Source organism: Beta vulgaris, chromosome 4 (assembly GCF_026745355.1).
Source record: "Beta vulgaris subsp. vulgaris cultivar EL10 chromosome 4, EL10.2, whole genome shotgun sequence".
Lineage (NCBI taxonomy): Eukaryota > Viridiplantae > Streptophyta > Magnoliopsida > Caryophyllales > Amaranthaceae > Beta > Beta vulgaris.
Window position 1 is genome coordinate 37195007 of NC_079205.1, and position 15020 is coordinate 37210026.

General features: G+C 35.1%; 1 protein-coding gene across 1 annotated transcript; it reads right to left on the reverse strand.

Annotated features, from left to right (window-relative positions):
* Positions 1 to 12641: 12641 nt before the first annotated feature.
* LOC104907413 (nascent polypeptide-associated complex subunit alpha-like protein 1) lies at positions 12642 to 14984 on the reverse strand. Its single transcript, XM_010696339.3, has 4 exons — positions 14804 to 14984; positions 13931 to 14012; positions 13233 to 13366; positions 12642 to 13147 (listed from the first exon to the last, which is right to left on the reverse strand). The coding sequence occupies exons 1-4, from the start codon at positions 14861 to 14863 to the stop codon at positions 12815 to 12817; spliced, it is 609 nt and encodes a 202-aa protein (XP_010694641.1). The 5' UTR covers positions 14864 to 14984; the 3' UTR covers positions 12642 to 12814.
* Positions 14985 to 15020: the final 36 nt, after the last annotated feature.

A 15020-nucleotide genomic window follows, 5' to 3' on the forward strand; every position in this document is an offset into this window, starting at 1 on the left:
TAGGAGGTGAGACCTTTACATCCTTAGATGTTGTGTATGGGAGAGCCTCTCATATTTATGGTTTGCAGACAAGGAGAGATAAGAAAAATGGGATAGTAGGTGAGAAGAGGAAGGATGTTAATGCTGGGGGAAACCAAGGGAATTTCAAGAAAAACCGAAATGGTAATGGGAACTTCCAAGGGAGGAATAACCAGGATAATCGCAAGGTTAAACCTGAGAGAGTGCATCACTACAAGCTCTATGACAAAAACCATCCTGGGAAAGACTATAAGGGGGAATTAGTGGTCTGAAACTACTGCCAGAAGAAGGGACATAGGGAGTATGAGTGTTACTCCAAGCATGGTAAGGATCAGAAGACTCAAGGGAATGGTAACCAGGTTAGGTCAGGATCCAACCAGTCAGGGAACCAGGGTCCTAAGCCTGGAGGTCAGCAGAATAATCAGCAGAACTATAGTAAACCTGCAAGTAAGAACCCCAACCAGAATAAGCCTGCGGGAAAGATGTATGTGATGAGCCGAAAGGAAGCTGAGAAATCTGCCGACGTAGTTTACGGTAATTTTTCTATTAACTCAGTCCTTGTTAAAACATTGTTTGATTCAGGGGCAACTTATTCTTTTATATCGTCATCTGTCATAAAGAGTCTGGGGTTAGTAGACTTTGAAGTAATTGACTTGTCTATTAGTGTTCCTACTGGGGAAATCATAAGGTGTACTAAGCTGTTTAAAAACCTGCCTTTGATGATAGGAGGTTGTGTCTTTCCGTCTGACCTAATAGAATCAACTTGGGAGACCTGGATGTGATTCTTGGAATGAATTGGTTAAGTCTTTATAAGGCCAATATCGATTGTGAGATTCAAAAGGTAGTGTTGAGAAACCCTTTGGGAAAATTAACCTCCTATAGACGTTTTGGGAAACCTAAGAAGTTTGGAGTTATCTCTGCTATGCAAGTGAGGAAATTGATGAGAAAGGGGTGTGAGCTATTTTTCTGTAGTGTGCAGGATGTGAGTAAGGAAGCCGAGTTAAAACTTAAGAATGTCCCAATAGTGAACGAGTTTATGGATGTGTTTCCAAGTGAGATATCAGGTATGCCACCTGCTAAAGCTGTTGAGTTCACCGTAGACTTAGTTCCTGGAACTGCACCTATATCTAAGGCACCCTATAGAATGGCACCTCCTGAGATGAGTGAGTTGAAGATGCAATTGCCAGAGCTCTTAGATAAAGGTTATATTAGGCCCAGTGCATCACCTTGGGGAGCTCCTGTGCTATTTGTGAAGAAAAAGGATGGAAGTATGAGGTTATGTATTGACTATAAGGAGTTGAATAATGTAACCATCAAAAACAAATACCCTTTGCCTAGAATAAATGACCTATTCGACCAATTGAATGGAGCGAGTATGTTCTCAAAGATTGACTTACGTTCAGGATATCATCAATTGAGGGTAGCCGATAAGGATGTGTAATACCTTGAATTTTAAACTAGTTTTATTATTTAGTAATTGTGTCTATTAGCTTAATTTTTATCCTAAATATTTTTTTTGGAAGTGATAATGTTAAGGTTATTTTCTAAAATATGCTACATTTAGTTTAATTATTTTAATAGTTATGTTATGATGGTAAGATTTACTTATAATATAGTATATAGTTGTAATATTTTCCTAAATATGAAAAATCACCATGACCACACAACTCATCTTCTTCCTCAAGCTTCATGACCTTGCTCCCCAAGGCTTCTAGAAGACCTTGCTCCCCAAGTATTCTTCACCATTAAGTCTCCATTAGTTTAATGGAGTTTTTCTTCCTAAAACCACTATAAATAGTGGGTTAATTTCACCATTTCTCACCCACTTAAAACTTACAAATTATAACCATAGCCTTCATTTATACTATCAAATAAAAATCTGAATTTTCATTGACGTGTCTTATTCTTTTTGAGTACCCATGAATGGCCCTAAATACCCACTCTCTTCCTCCTTTGATTTTAGGTTGTCGTACTATTTTTCCCCAATATCTTCTTCTTCCAGTCAGAATTTGCATATACTTCTTTCATGAAAGTTGTAGATCACGAAAAGTTATTGAATTTAGACCCAAAAATCATCTGGTTTGGAGTTCGGAGTAAAGAGTTAGACCCTCTGGAAGTTTTCTGTTATTGCTGCCAAATATTATACGTTCCTCCTGTTCCTTTGTTTAAATTCTGATTCATGGAACCCGAAAGTCTATTTGTTTGGTTAAGAACGCTATGATTTTATGGAGGATGATTCTTGGAGATTAAGAGATGATGATACTTAAGGAGTAAAGGAAATGAATTAGCGTATAAGGTAACCTTTATGTCTAGCACCTTATATGATTGCTCGTATAAATCATATTTAATAATTTGTGTCCATAGAATATGTTTATGATAGTGTGTATATATATGTATGACTATACATATATGATACTAATCATGTGACGATATGCTATAAATTGTGATGTATATGATATCATGAATGTTATATGTAAGTTATGATAATGATGTGTACCGTATATATATATGGTGTTGTTCGGGAATATTGATATATGAAAGTTTTGTAAAATGTGAATGGTTCTGCTGGCTTGGAGTTATGAAATGAGCTGGTAAATGGGCAAGTTATAGGTGGAGGAATTATGTTTACGATGTAAAGGACCAAGAGTGGTTGAATGTTAATGTTCATGTTATGTCCAAAACCTGTACTTGCCAATGAACTAAGATCACGTAAATGATCCTTGCCGGTAGACTATTCCAAGTTATGTTTTCTGACAATATTTCCGAACAATTACCAAAATGTAGTATGTGTCTGTATGTGAAAATATTTACGAACTAAAACCGTTTTTACGGGCTAGAGTAAAGTTACTGAGTTTTTCACTCATTTTAGGTTATTTTCTGTGTTTTCTCTTTTCCCTATTTTATGAAATCGTTCAGGTATTATGAAGATAGCTCTGGATCAGTTATGCCAAGATGCTCCGAAAAGGTTGAGATGAAGCGACTCTACATATATTTGGGATATTTAGAATACTATGTATTATGAGTAATCATTATTACTCTAGTTGAGAGTATGTATATTTTTAGAGACCATTTTAAGGCTATTATTTAATTTGTGGGCCCATAACCCACAGCTTAAGTTCCGTTTCCGCTGCCAATCATGAGTAATTAAGGTTATGAATTCTCAGGGCGTTGCAGGATGAACCTAAGACTGCCTTTAGAACGCGTTATGGTCACTATGAGTTCACTGTAATGCCATTTGGGTCAACCAATGCTCCTGCTATATTTATGGATTTAATGAATAGGATCTTTCATGAGTTTCTAGACAAGTTTGTAGTGGTTTTAATTGATGACATTCTAATATACTCGAGGAATGAAGCTGAGCATGATGAGCACTTGAGGATTATTTTGTAGACATTGATGAAAAACCAATTATTTGCCAAGTTCTCTAAGTGTGAGTTTCGTTTGGAGAAAGTAGCGTTTTTGGGTCACTATGTGTCTAAGGAAGGAGTCTTAGTAGATCCTGCTAAGATTCAAGCTGTGAGTGAGTGGCCAACTCCAAAGAATGTGTCAGACATTAGAAGTTTCTTAGGTCTAGCTGGCTATTATAGGAGATTTGTGAGAGATTTCTCAAAGATAGCAAGACCTATGACCAACTTGATGAAAAAGGAGTCGAAATTCGAGTGGAGTGAAAAGTGTGAAGAAGCCTTTCAATTTTGAAGGATCGTTTAACCTCTGCACCTGTTTTAACCCTGCCTGATGGGAATGAGGGATTTGAGGTATATAGTGACGCTTCGAAGAATGGTCTAGGATGTGTGTTACAGCAAAATGGGAAGGCAATTGCGTATGCGTCGCGTCAATTGAAACCTTATGAGGCAAATTACCCTACCCATGATCTAGAGTTAGTTGCCATAGTGTTTACATTGAAAATTTGGAGACATTATCTTTATGAGCGACTTGTAAGATATTCACAGACCATAGGAGCTTAAAGTATATTTTCACCCAAAATGACCTGAATATGAGGCAAAGAAGATGGCTCGAGTTGATAAAGGATTACGACCTAGATATCCAGTATCATGAAGGAAAAGCAAATGTGATTGCTGATGTCCTAAGTAGAAAATCGAGTCATAGCTTGAGTGCTTTGATAGTCCCTGAGGAGTTGTGTCGAGATATGCAAAGATTGAGCTTAGAAATTTTGAATCTTGGGGAAAGTGAGGCGAGGCTTAGTACCCTTTCTTTGGGAGTGTCAGTTTTCGACGAGATCATAGAGGGTCAAGTTGGTGATGAGTACCTAGATAAGATTAAGGAGAAAATGAAGCAAGGAAAGGAAGCCGACTTTAAGATTCATGATGATGGGAGTCTAAGGTTTAAAGGGAGGTGGTGTGTACCACGGAAGTGCAATGACCTTAAGAGACGCCTTATGGATGAGGGGCATAATACTTCATATTATGTGCACCCTGAAGGTGATAAATTGTATAAAGACCTTAAGGTTATCTATTGGTGGCCAACTATGAAGCGAGAGGTAGCTGAGTATGTGTCTAAGTGCCTAACCTATCAGAAGGTGAAGATAGACCATAAGAGACCTATTGGAAAGGTTCAATCTTTAGAGGTCCCTGGATGGAAGTGGGATTCTATTTCTATGGACTTTGTGACTGCCTTACCTAAGGCGAGAAGTGGAAATGACACCATTTGGGTTATTGTGGATAGATTGACCAAAAATGTGTCGTGTTTATACCTATTAAGGAGACATGGAAAAAGAAACAGCTCGCTAAGACTTACATTAAGCATGTGGTGAGACTACATGGAGTTCCAAAGGACATTATTTCTGACCGTGACTCTAGGTTTTTATCGAAATTTTAGAAAAAGGTCCAATTAAATCTTAGGACAACATTGAAAATGAGTACAGCCTTTCACCCTGCGACTGATGGCTATAATGAGAGGGCTAATCAAACTATGGAGGACATGTTGAGAGCCTGTGTAATTGATTTTCAAGATAGTTGGGAGGACCAATTAGATTTGATTGAGTTTTCTTACAACAACAGTTATCATGCGAGCATTAAGATAGCACCTTTTGAGGCATTATATGGACGGAAATGTTGAAGTCCCATTTGCTGGAATGACTTTAGTGAAAATATAGTCTTGGGGACTGAATTTATTGAGGAGACCGTCAAGAATGTCAGACTAATTCAGGCTAGAATTCAAGCTGCGCAAGATAGGTAGAAAAGTTATGCTGATTTGAAACGACGCGAAGATGAGTTTGCTATAGGTGATAAGGTGTTCTTGAAAGTATCACCCACTAAAGGCGTTATGAGATTTGGGAAAAAGGGGAAGCTAAGTGCAAGTATGTAGGCCCATATGAGATTTTGGAGGTATTGGGAAAGTAGCTTATAGATTGTGCTGCAATGGAGTTTGAGAAGATGCATGATATTTCCATATTTCCAATTAAACGCTATATCCCTGATGAGCGTCATGTCTAGAGCCTGAACGAGTTCAGATCGATAGTAGCCTCACATATGAGGAAAGACTTCAAGATTCTCGACAGAAAGTGCGTAGTACACGCAATAAGGATGTCCACATCGTAAAGTCTTTGGTCTAACCACGAGTCGGAAGAGGCGACGTGGGAAGCCGAAGATGATATGAGAAAGAAATATCCAGACCTATTCCTTGAGGTGAGTTACGAGGGTGTAACTCGTTTTCTTTAAGGGGGGTAGAATACGATAAATTTTGCGCATTTTGCCTATTTTTATGAAATTTTCATTCATTTGTATGCCCATGTCGGGAAATTTGCACATGTTAGTGCAAAAGAAGTAGATTCTCCGCATAAGAAAAGGTGTTCATAAGTAACACAAGTGTTTTAAGACTGGGAAAAGTGCACAAGTGGCACGAGTCTTTTAAAACTTTTGAAACTATGTGAGTTTTCGTGTCAAGTTTCGGGACGAAACTTCTTTTAAGGGGGGTAGATTGTAATCCCCCATAATTTTAAAGGATTTTATAAATATATTTAAGTATTTATATATTTATATTTAAACACAAATGAGTTTTAAAATGATTTGACTATTTAAAAAGGTTGACAATTTTCAAAGTCAAATGAAATTATTTTCATGATGTAATAAAAGTTGAAAATATTTTAATTAAGCATGCTTTGATATATAAAAGTTTTAAATACTAATTTATATTGAAAAAAAAGTCCAATGGAATTGAAAATCCTAAAAGGATAAAAAGGAAAAGAGTCATAGTGATAATTAACGTCCCAAATTAATTATCTCGTTCATCATCAATTTTCATTAAACTTTATCTCTTTTCCTAAGCCCAAAAAGGGAAGCCTTATAAATACCCTATTACTCAATTATTTTATCCCACACAAAAGAATATTTTTTCTCTCTCCTCCTTCTCACCCACACGACATTCTCTCTCTCTTTTCTCTTCCACGGTTTCTTCTTTTCTCTTCCAAATTCGTTTCTTCTTCTTCAAGTAACGTTTCTTCTTCAACAAGAAACGTCACAAGCCCTCCAAAAACCGCCGAGTTGTTGCCGCCGTGCTGCTGTCGTGGTCTGTTATTTCCGGCGCCTCTTTGTTCTCTCTTTTGTTGGCGGAGAATATCTCGTAGGGGACTTTTAAAGGATTAAAAGTGGCCTACAGGCTAGTTTACACGAGGTACTTACATAATTACGTGCTATGTGTATCATGTTTTAAGGAGAAATAAATTTTAGTATCATGTATAGGAACTTATTTTGTTCATATATATGTGATTTATAGTATTTGATTTACATGTTTTATGCCTAAGTGCAAGCATGTGATTTGAGATTTATTGTGAATACTAGATTGTATGTTTGTATGGAGTAATTGATGCAAGCATGAAAAGAAAGTTTAGTTATTAATTCGCATGAATAATTAATATATGTTATAAAGGTTGAATCATGTTATTCATGTATTCCTTGTTAAGTATTATTTTATTATCTTATGAGGACTGTGGTAAGTTTGACAAGTTATGCCTTTTTAAGGTAAGATTATTGTTGGCTAGGTTTAACAAGTAAAGAAAGTTGAGATTGAAAAGAAAGTATTCTTGGATTGTAAGTTGTGATAATTTGTTAAATCCTAAGATAAAAGAAGTTAAGTTGTGACTGTCTGATTATTATTTATGTGTTGCTTGTATGTGTGTCATAACAAGTGATAATATGTAAATAACGTAAAGTGTAACGAGAATAGGTTATAGACTTTAGAATGTTGCACGTCTAGAGTTGGACATTAAGGGTTGGAGTACATGGTGGTAGCCCATAGCTTTTCTAGGAATGAATTGATCACCATCCCTCTTTTATTTCAAAGGTTGCTCGATATCGCAGGTCATTTCTGGAATACGTGCTAGCTCCCGTATTTCGTCTTCTTAATGAAGGCATTAGTAGATAAGTCAACTCGTCCCAATAACTATTCCATTAAAGTAATAAAAAGATGCTTAGAGTTTAGAGTTCAGTAAAAGTTATCTGCATAATGTTATATGATTATATTATTATTTATCCCTGCAGGTTATTTTATGTAGTATCATATTTAGGAATGCTTATGTTTGATATGTAGTACTCAGCTTTGCTGATTACGTGCGTTGTTTGTGTGTGTGATCATGGCATTGCCTTATTGATCCTGTGATGATCCTTTATAGTGAGCAGATTCAGTATAGCATTGACATTACAGGTTCGCAGATGTGCATCATTGAGAATCTGGAATTGAGAGAATGTGTAACTAGTATAGTTTAAATCCTGCATTGTTGAGAATACATTTTATTTAAGTTTGTTTGAGTTGTTCAAGTTGGTTTGTTTAAGTCCTAAACACTTGTTATTCATTTTGAGTTATAATGAAGTTAAAGTTTAGTTAATTGTTTTTCCGCTGCAAAATTTTGAATAAGCCGATACGTTATCACACGGGCGATAATACTTGGGTAATTCTCTACTTGTATATTATAAAAGTATTATCTAAAAAGAGAGAATTATCGGGGTGTTACAAAGTGGTATCAGAGCTTTAGGTTATTTTCAAATTTATAGGCGTCTAATTAACTAACTAGCTTACTAGTTATTTGAAGAAAACTTTAGATTGCTCCTACTTATTCATTTTGAAAACTTATATAGAAATATATTATATTATAATATTATAGACCGGAATTTATGTCCGAAATTTTTTTTTTTATGTTCGAAATTTTTTTTCGAATCATAGGAAGGTCCGAATTTTTTTTGTGCAACTCGAATTTTTTTTTTTCCGAAATTTTTAGGTTCGAAATATTTTTAGTCGGAAATTTTTTTTCCGAAAACTTTAATAGTCCGAAAAAAAGAAGAGTTCGAAAATGTTTTTCAAAAAAAAAAAAAATTTCGAAAATTCGAAACATTCTCGAAAATTTTTGAGAATCGATTTTTTTTTTCTCGACCGTATAGGTCCGAAATTTTTTTTAGTCGAATATTTTAGACATTTGATTATTATTATTTCATGAAAAGTGTCTGCATTTTTCATGCCTTTAAAGTTTATATTACTGCATTGTGAGAATGGGTAGTATAGGAAGGGCATATAGGATAGAAATATTATATGTCTGCATTCAATAGTTAGTTCAGCATCATTATATTTTTCTTCCCTGCTGATAATGTATTATTATTATTCTTTCCTAACGATGCATTATTATGATTCTTTCCTGCTAACGATGCATTAAAGTTAAAGTTTCGTTAATTGTTTTTCCGCTGCAAAATTCTGAATAATCTGATACGTTATCACACGGTCGATAATACTTGGGTAATTCTCTACTTGTATATTATAAAAGTATTTTCTAAAAAGAGATAATTATCGGGATGTTACACATTACATAAGATTATAGAAGAATCATCCCTTATGGTCACCCAAACATACGCATATAAAAAGAAACGGTCAAAACTCTTCCATGCTCAGGTCTCCCTAATCCTAATTCATTCATGATAGTAGAAACAAATGCATCTTACATAGATTATGGAAGTATTCTTAAACAAAAATTACCTGAAATAAAAAATGAACATGTAGTTAGATTTCACTCAGGCTTATGGCTTGAATTTCAAAAAAAAAAATCAATTATTAAAAAAAAAATTTATCTATTATCCTTTCTATTTCAAAATTTCAAGATGATATTTACAACAAAACCTTTTTATTCTGAGAAGATTGCAAACCAACAAAAGAAATATTGCAAAAGTATGTTTTAAAACAAATATTCACCAAATGACAAGCTATAGTAGGGGTGTTATTAACAAGCCGAACCGAGACCGAGCCTGAGCCTGAACCTGAGGTTGCTCGGCTCGACTTGTTACACTTTTACTCGGATTTGAGCGAGTCTCAATCTTTTTCGAGCTTAGATTTTCTAGTTTATTTTACCTTAAAACTCAATTTGAGTTAAAAAAAAATTATATTATTTATATTCTATAAATAGGTTTAGATTACTTACTTTGAGTTTTTTACAAATATTGTACGCACTTTAAGTATAACTTTTTATTTATTTTATATAATATGGAAAATAATATAGTTAAAATATATTTTGAGCCTGTTCACGAACTTCTCGAATCAAACTTTGCTATGCTCGACTCTAGAAAATTTTGAGCCGAGATCGAATAGTTTGTGAGTCAGGCAGGCTCACTAACACCCCTGAGCTATACTATCAGTTTTTTATTATCAAATAAAATACATAAAGGAGAAAATAATTGTCTTCCAGATTTTTTAACAACAGAATTTTTACAAGGGAAAAGTAATGATAATTACTTTCAAATATTACAAGAACCAAAATGAATCAAGATCCCGATACAGGGAAAGGCATTCAAAATCCAGAAGATTATGTGATGAGATTTTGTAAGCTCCGCCATCAAGTGAAGAAACATCTTCATCAGATAAACTTGAAGCATTTTTCGATTTCCCACTTTTATCCTATTCCCAAGAGGTCAAATATCCTTCTCAAAATCAAACGCTTAAAATTCTCAATATTCAAATTCTGAACTCCACAAATACATTACCAAACCTCATAAAGAACACATGCTCCTTATTCGTTTTAAAGAAACTACACAAATTCCTGAACTTATCAAATTTACTAATTCCCTTTTTCCAATGTATTGCCAATAATGATCTGAAATAGCTCTTATAATTAAAATGTTCTATGAATTCATGATTATGGGTACTAAGTTCGTTGAATTGAGCACACCGAAAAGGTAATTTCATAGCTTATTCAAAATGCAAAATCGTACATCCATATTTTAAATTTATTAATGAAAAAAACCTTAAAATTTGATCTTTCATTTAATTAACAACGAATTCATCAATTAAAATTTGATTTTCGCAGAGTTGCATATAAAGAGTAACGACTGTCGTCGTCAGTAAAGGGGTTGGCCTTAGGCACTCGTGAAATGGTTGTTGGAGAGAGAGAATGGGAATGAATTTACTATGGCTGCTTGAGAGAGAGAGATAAGGGGTAACTCATGAGGAAAATACAAGGAGTTTAGTTTTTGAGTCCTTTGAGAATATAAATGCCCAACTATTTTTAAAACGACCCAATATGCCCAGTGACCACTCCCCAACTATTCCTTTTAAATGAACAGAACTATTTGAGTCCAGGTCCTATGATCAAATCGAACTTCAAATATGTGTTCTAACCGTATGATCTGGATCTTACCTTAATCCGTCAATCCCTAAATTTCAAGGATCCAAATTGTAAAAGACTAATCTAGATCCACGAATTTAGGACTGGATCCAAAATCCATTGTCATCTTAGTTAGGGGAAAGAGAAAAATAAGAGAGTGACTAGGGAAAGAAAAATTAAAATTTAGAGGTTGTTTGGTATAGAAAAACTTGATGTAGGAAACAGATTAAAATAAGTTTTTTCATTTTTAATTGTCTGGTGTGAGTGTCAAGTAACAAATACCGTTTCCGAAGGGAAACACAATCCCTCCATTTGTTATTTTTATCAAACTAGTGGAAACAAATCACGTTTCCTTCCTCAATCATAAACCTCTCAATTGTTTTCATTCCACTAGAATACCAAACAACTACTAAAGGTAACAATTAGGGTTGTTTGGTTGTATATAGGAAGTCATACTTCCTAGGAAGTTATTTTTTCCATGTATTCGAAATTCTTAGAAAGTGTAAAATTGTGTTTGGTTGATATTGGGAAGTAGAATTTCCTATGGGAAGCCGCAAATTAGATCCTGCACCGAGGTGTAGGATGAACATCCTGCACCGAGGTGTAGGATGAGCATCCTACACCTTGCACAAAACGATGTCGTTTGATGGTTTTAGGGGAGCCAAAATTTGGTTGGCTTTTGGCAGTATTTTTGAAAGTGGGCCAGCTCTTTCTCTCTCATCACTCACTCATTCACTCTCTTTCTCTCTCATTTATTTGCTGAAACAATTTTTTTAATGTACAAATGCATATGGTTTGGTGTACAATAATATACGAGTATATATTTGAGGATTTTCAGTGATCAAAGTAATGACCATCAGTGTACATTGTGATTTATCCTTATTTAATCTTGCTATAACATTGTACATTGAGTCATAACCAGTGAATATTGAATAAAACAATATTGTACATTGACTCGTATCCAGTGAACATATTGAATTTCATCACTTTAAATTGTGGCACCTGGAGCACTATGAGGTATGGGACTGTAAGTGAACAAACATCAACACACCAGAGTACAAAGATTGCAAATTAATCACTTGACATCAGCTTCAGGAATTGGGTTACTTTCAGCTGGGGGGCTGTCATTGTACATTTTGATTTTGTTAATGAACAACCACGAAGCAAAGAATGTACAAGGAGGTTGAGTGTGGAAAAGAGAGAAGTGGTAAACAGTATGTGCGGGGAAATTATGGCGGTTGACATCAAATCAGTTATTAAATGGTGAACATTAACTGTCAATCAGTTACTTTTTGAATTTTCGACATGAACACTAGATGTAATGGGAATGTACATTGGTCAAATCAATTATTTTTTGCATGTTGAATGATGCGTTTCATTCTTCTTGCCTTGCGTTTTGGAGCTGGTGTAGAATACTCATCCTACACCTCATACCAACATCTACTAATTGATGGGAAGCTCTACTTACCTAAGGGGACCTAGGTAAGTAACTTCCTCCATTTTGGAGGAAGTAGAACTTTCTAGGAAGTACAAGTTCTCATGATTTTGTCAACCAAACAACTTCATATACTTATACTTCCTAGAAATTTACACTTTCCATGATATGTTTTGTCAACCAAACAAGGCCCTATTATTTCCATTTCCACTCCTTATCAAATCCTTTCCGTTCCTGTTCCTGTTCCTTTTATCATACCAAACGCCCCCTTAATGAATTAACTAGATCACTGAAAGTGAAAGGTTAATCCCTATCGCAGTTAAGTTTCACTAGTCACTAAAGACATTCTAATGCATTTTCAAAAAATTGAAGGGTAAACAATGAATTTTAAAAATACAAAAAAGTGGATAGAATTATGTGAACCAAAACCAAAACCAAAACCAAATGACCCTATTTTTTCCACTACTCAGTTGGCTTGAAACAAGTTCAGACAATATTGCCTTACGTCTGGCACACTTTCAACTAAAACTTGGAGAGAACTGAAACAAATAGCCCAAAGACCACACCATTCACCTAAGATATACACATGAACGATGCGCCAATCAAACAAGTGCTTTGTTTCATCACATATAAGAAGATATTCTCAAAAGTTTATACTGATACAACAGCTGAAAATAAACAAACAGCCTCTCAAAATTCATCAGACCATGATTCAGGAAGCACTAGTGACTAACTAAACATCATCAAAACAAAACAAAGCCATCTTATCAATTGGTCAGTTCCATAATGGCAGAAACAATATCTCCATCTGCAGCCTTGAGTGCCTTGACTGCTTTCCCCCTGGGAACTCCAGCCTGTGTCATAACTAATTCAATGTCCTTAGGTTCAACTCCGGTCTCATCAACATCCTCATCATCCTGAGCCATTGCAGAGGATTCAGGCTTGGAAATGACATTGGTCAAGTCTGGAGCCTTGAATTGTTCTGCAGCCTGGGTTTGAAGTTGTGAGCTCAAATCTTCAATCTTTGCCTCACCAAAGATAACATATGTATCTGATGTTGGGCTTTTAAAGACATCGGGCTTTGAAATAACGAACAAAATCTGATTCAACAAAAATTATATTTTCGTTAGAAAGAAGGCAACCAAAAACAGCTGTAAACAAGTTCACCAGGGTAAAGAAACTAACATTCTTGCTCTTCTTCACAGTAACTCTGCTGACACCGGTGATAGGTTTCATCCCCAGCTTCAACATGGCTTTTCGACTCTTCTTCTCACTTCTGCTCTGCTTCGACCTACCACTGGCATCACCGTCAAGTGCCCCTTTAAACCAAGGAACATGATATGTCAATTGATCAGAATAGAATGGAAGGCAATACTAGCAGGGATATGTTAATTGATTAGAGCAAAGAATATAAATTTACTAGCAACAGCAATGAAAAGTAACCCTACCAAAGACCATTAAACAATCACATTGACTTGTCTATGTAAAAAACCCCAACTACAGCTTGTATTCTTTCGCATATACAATAAACAGCTAAGAACACACAGCATCACATGACTTAAAATATAGAATGGCAAATAACAAGCAACAACAGGAGGGCCGTGGATAAAGTAATTTACTTTACTACTTCCTCATCACACTATTAACATAGATATGCATCCAGCTTAATTGCACACAAACATTAGTACACAAAGTTCAATCACACTGCGAGAACTAGAAGTAAAGCAAACATCCATTTAGATTAGACAGAAATGAAACACACCAATGAAGCTACAAGAATACACATGACAAGAACTATAAGAGGCTGCTATTGAACTTGAGCAAAATAGAGTAATAGACACACTCATATTTCCAGTATTATACAGAAAATTAGCTTCAAATACCTTCTAGTTCATCATCATCCTTGTCATCATCCTCATCATCGTCATCATCATCCTCGTCATCCTCAACAACAGGTTCATCATGCTGCAGAAACAAAAGCAGATAATATATCCGTCATGAACAATGGCTTCACCAGGTATAACACTCGATATACAAAACCACCACTATATAAAAAAAATATCACAAGACAATGAGGAGCAACTGCGTAACACATACGTCCAAACCCAAGAAAGCCCTTCAAAGTTCTTTAAAACTTGTGTTTATGCAATTGTGAACCAAGTAAAATTGTTTCATTCAGCTTCTACATGGTTCAAAACATTTCAATAGACCCCTCGTTTCACTCAAATGCATTCAAATAACACTCAACGACATAATATTTCACCAAAAAAAAAAACACAAAAAATGACGGATAATTTCCAAATCCAAACATAGGACATATGCAAAACTCAATAATATAACTCACTATCATTGCAAAAGTATTAAAAAAACATAGCAAACAATCATTTGTTCCCACAACATTCAAGAGAAATACACTATTTATATAACGAGATCTATTAACCCACATCCCAATTTCATTTTTCCTTCCATTATTCAACTTTATTCAATACTCAAGCAACAATTCATCCATTTCAGAGTAAACATATACTGAGATCCAACCAAAAGATAACTAAAACAACAGATTACACCTACAAAAACAAAACCATTTTTTCACAGGTTAAAAGAATAAATCGGAAACTTTTAATTCCATCCAAACTAATAAAAACCTAAAACACAGAAATAGAATTAGCTCACATGAAGTTGGGAAAGTCATAAAATGATTCAAGCAAAAAGTAGAGATTAATAAAAAATAAAAAAAGGAGGAGATAGAAATATACATCGATTTTCTGTTGTTCGAGATGAGCGGCGAGAAGCTCTTCTTGAGACTGAGCAGTCATGGCTGTTGATGCAACGGTGAGAAAAAGAGAGGAGAGAGAAAAAAAGGACAGGAAGCGCAAAAACCCTAAAACCCCGAAAATGTAAGAAAGTTAAGAGACTCCACAGAGAGGCGAGTCGTCAATCCTACTATTTTATACTCGTGTCGTGTCTTGCCTT

Bases quoted from the DNA above. Each gene is read 5' to 3' on its own strand.
- LOC104907413 (XM_010696339.3), bottom strand. From the start codon at position 14,863: ATGACTGCTCAGTCTCAAGAAGAGCTTCTCGCCGCTCATCTCGAACAA. The intron at 14,013-14,803 runs GTATATTTCTAT...TTGTTTCTGCAG, and splicing joins TCGAACAACAGAAAATCGAT to CATGATGAACCTGTTGTTGA. The intron at 13,367-13,930 runs GTATTTGAAGCT...CTTGGTTTAAAG, and splicing joins GGATGATGATGAACTAGAAG to GGGCACTTGACGGTGATGCC.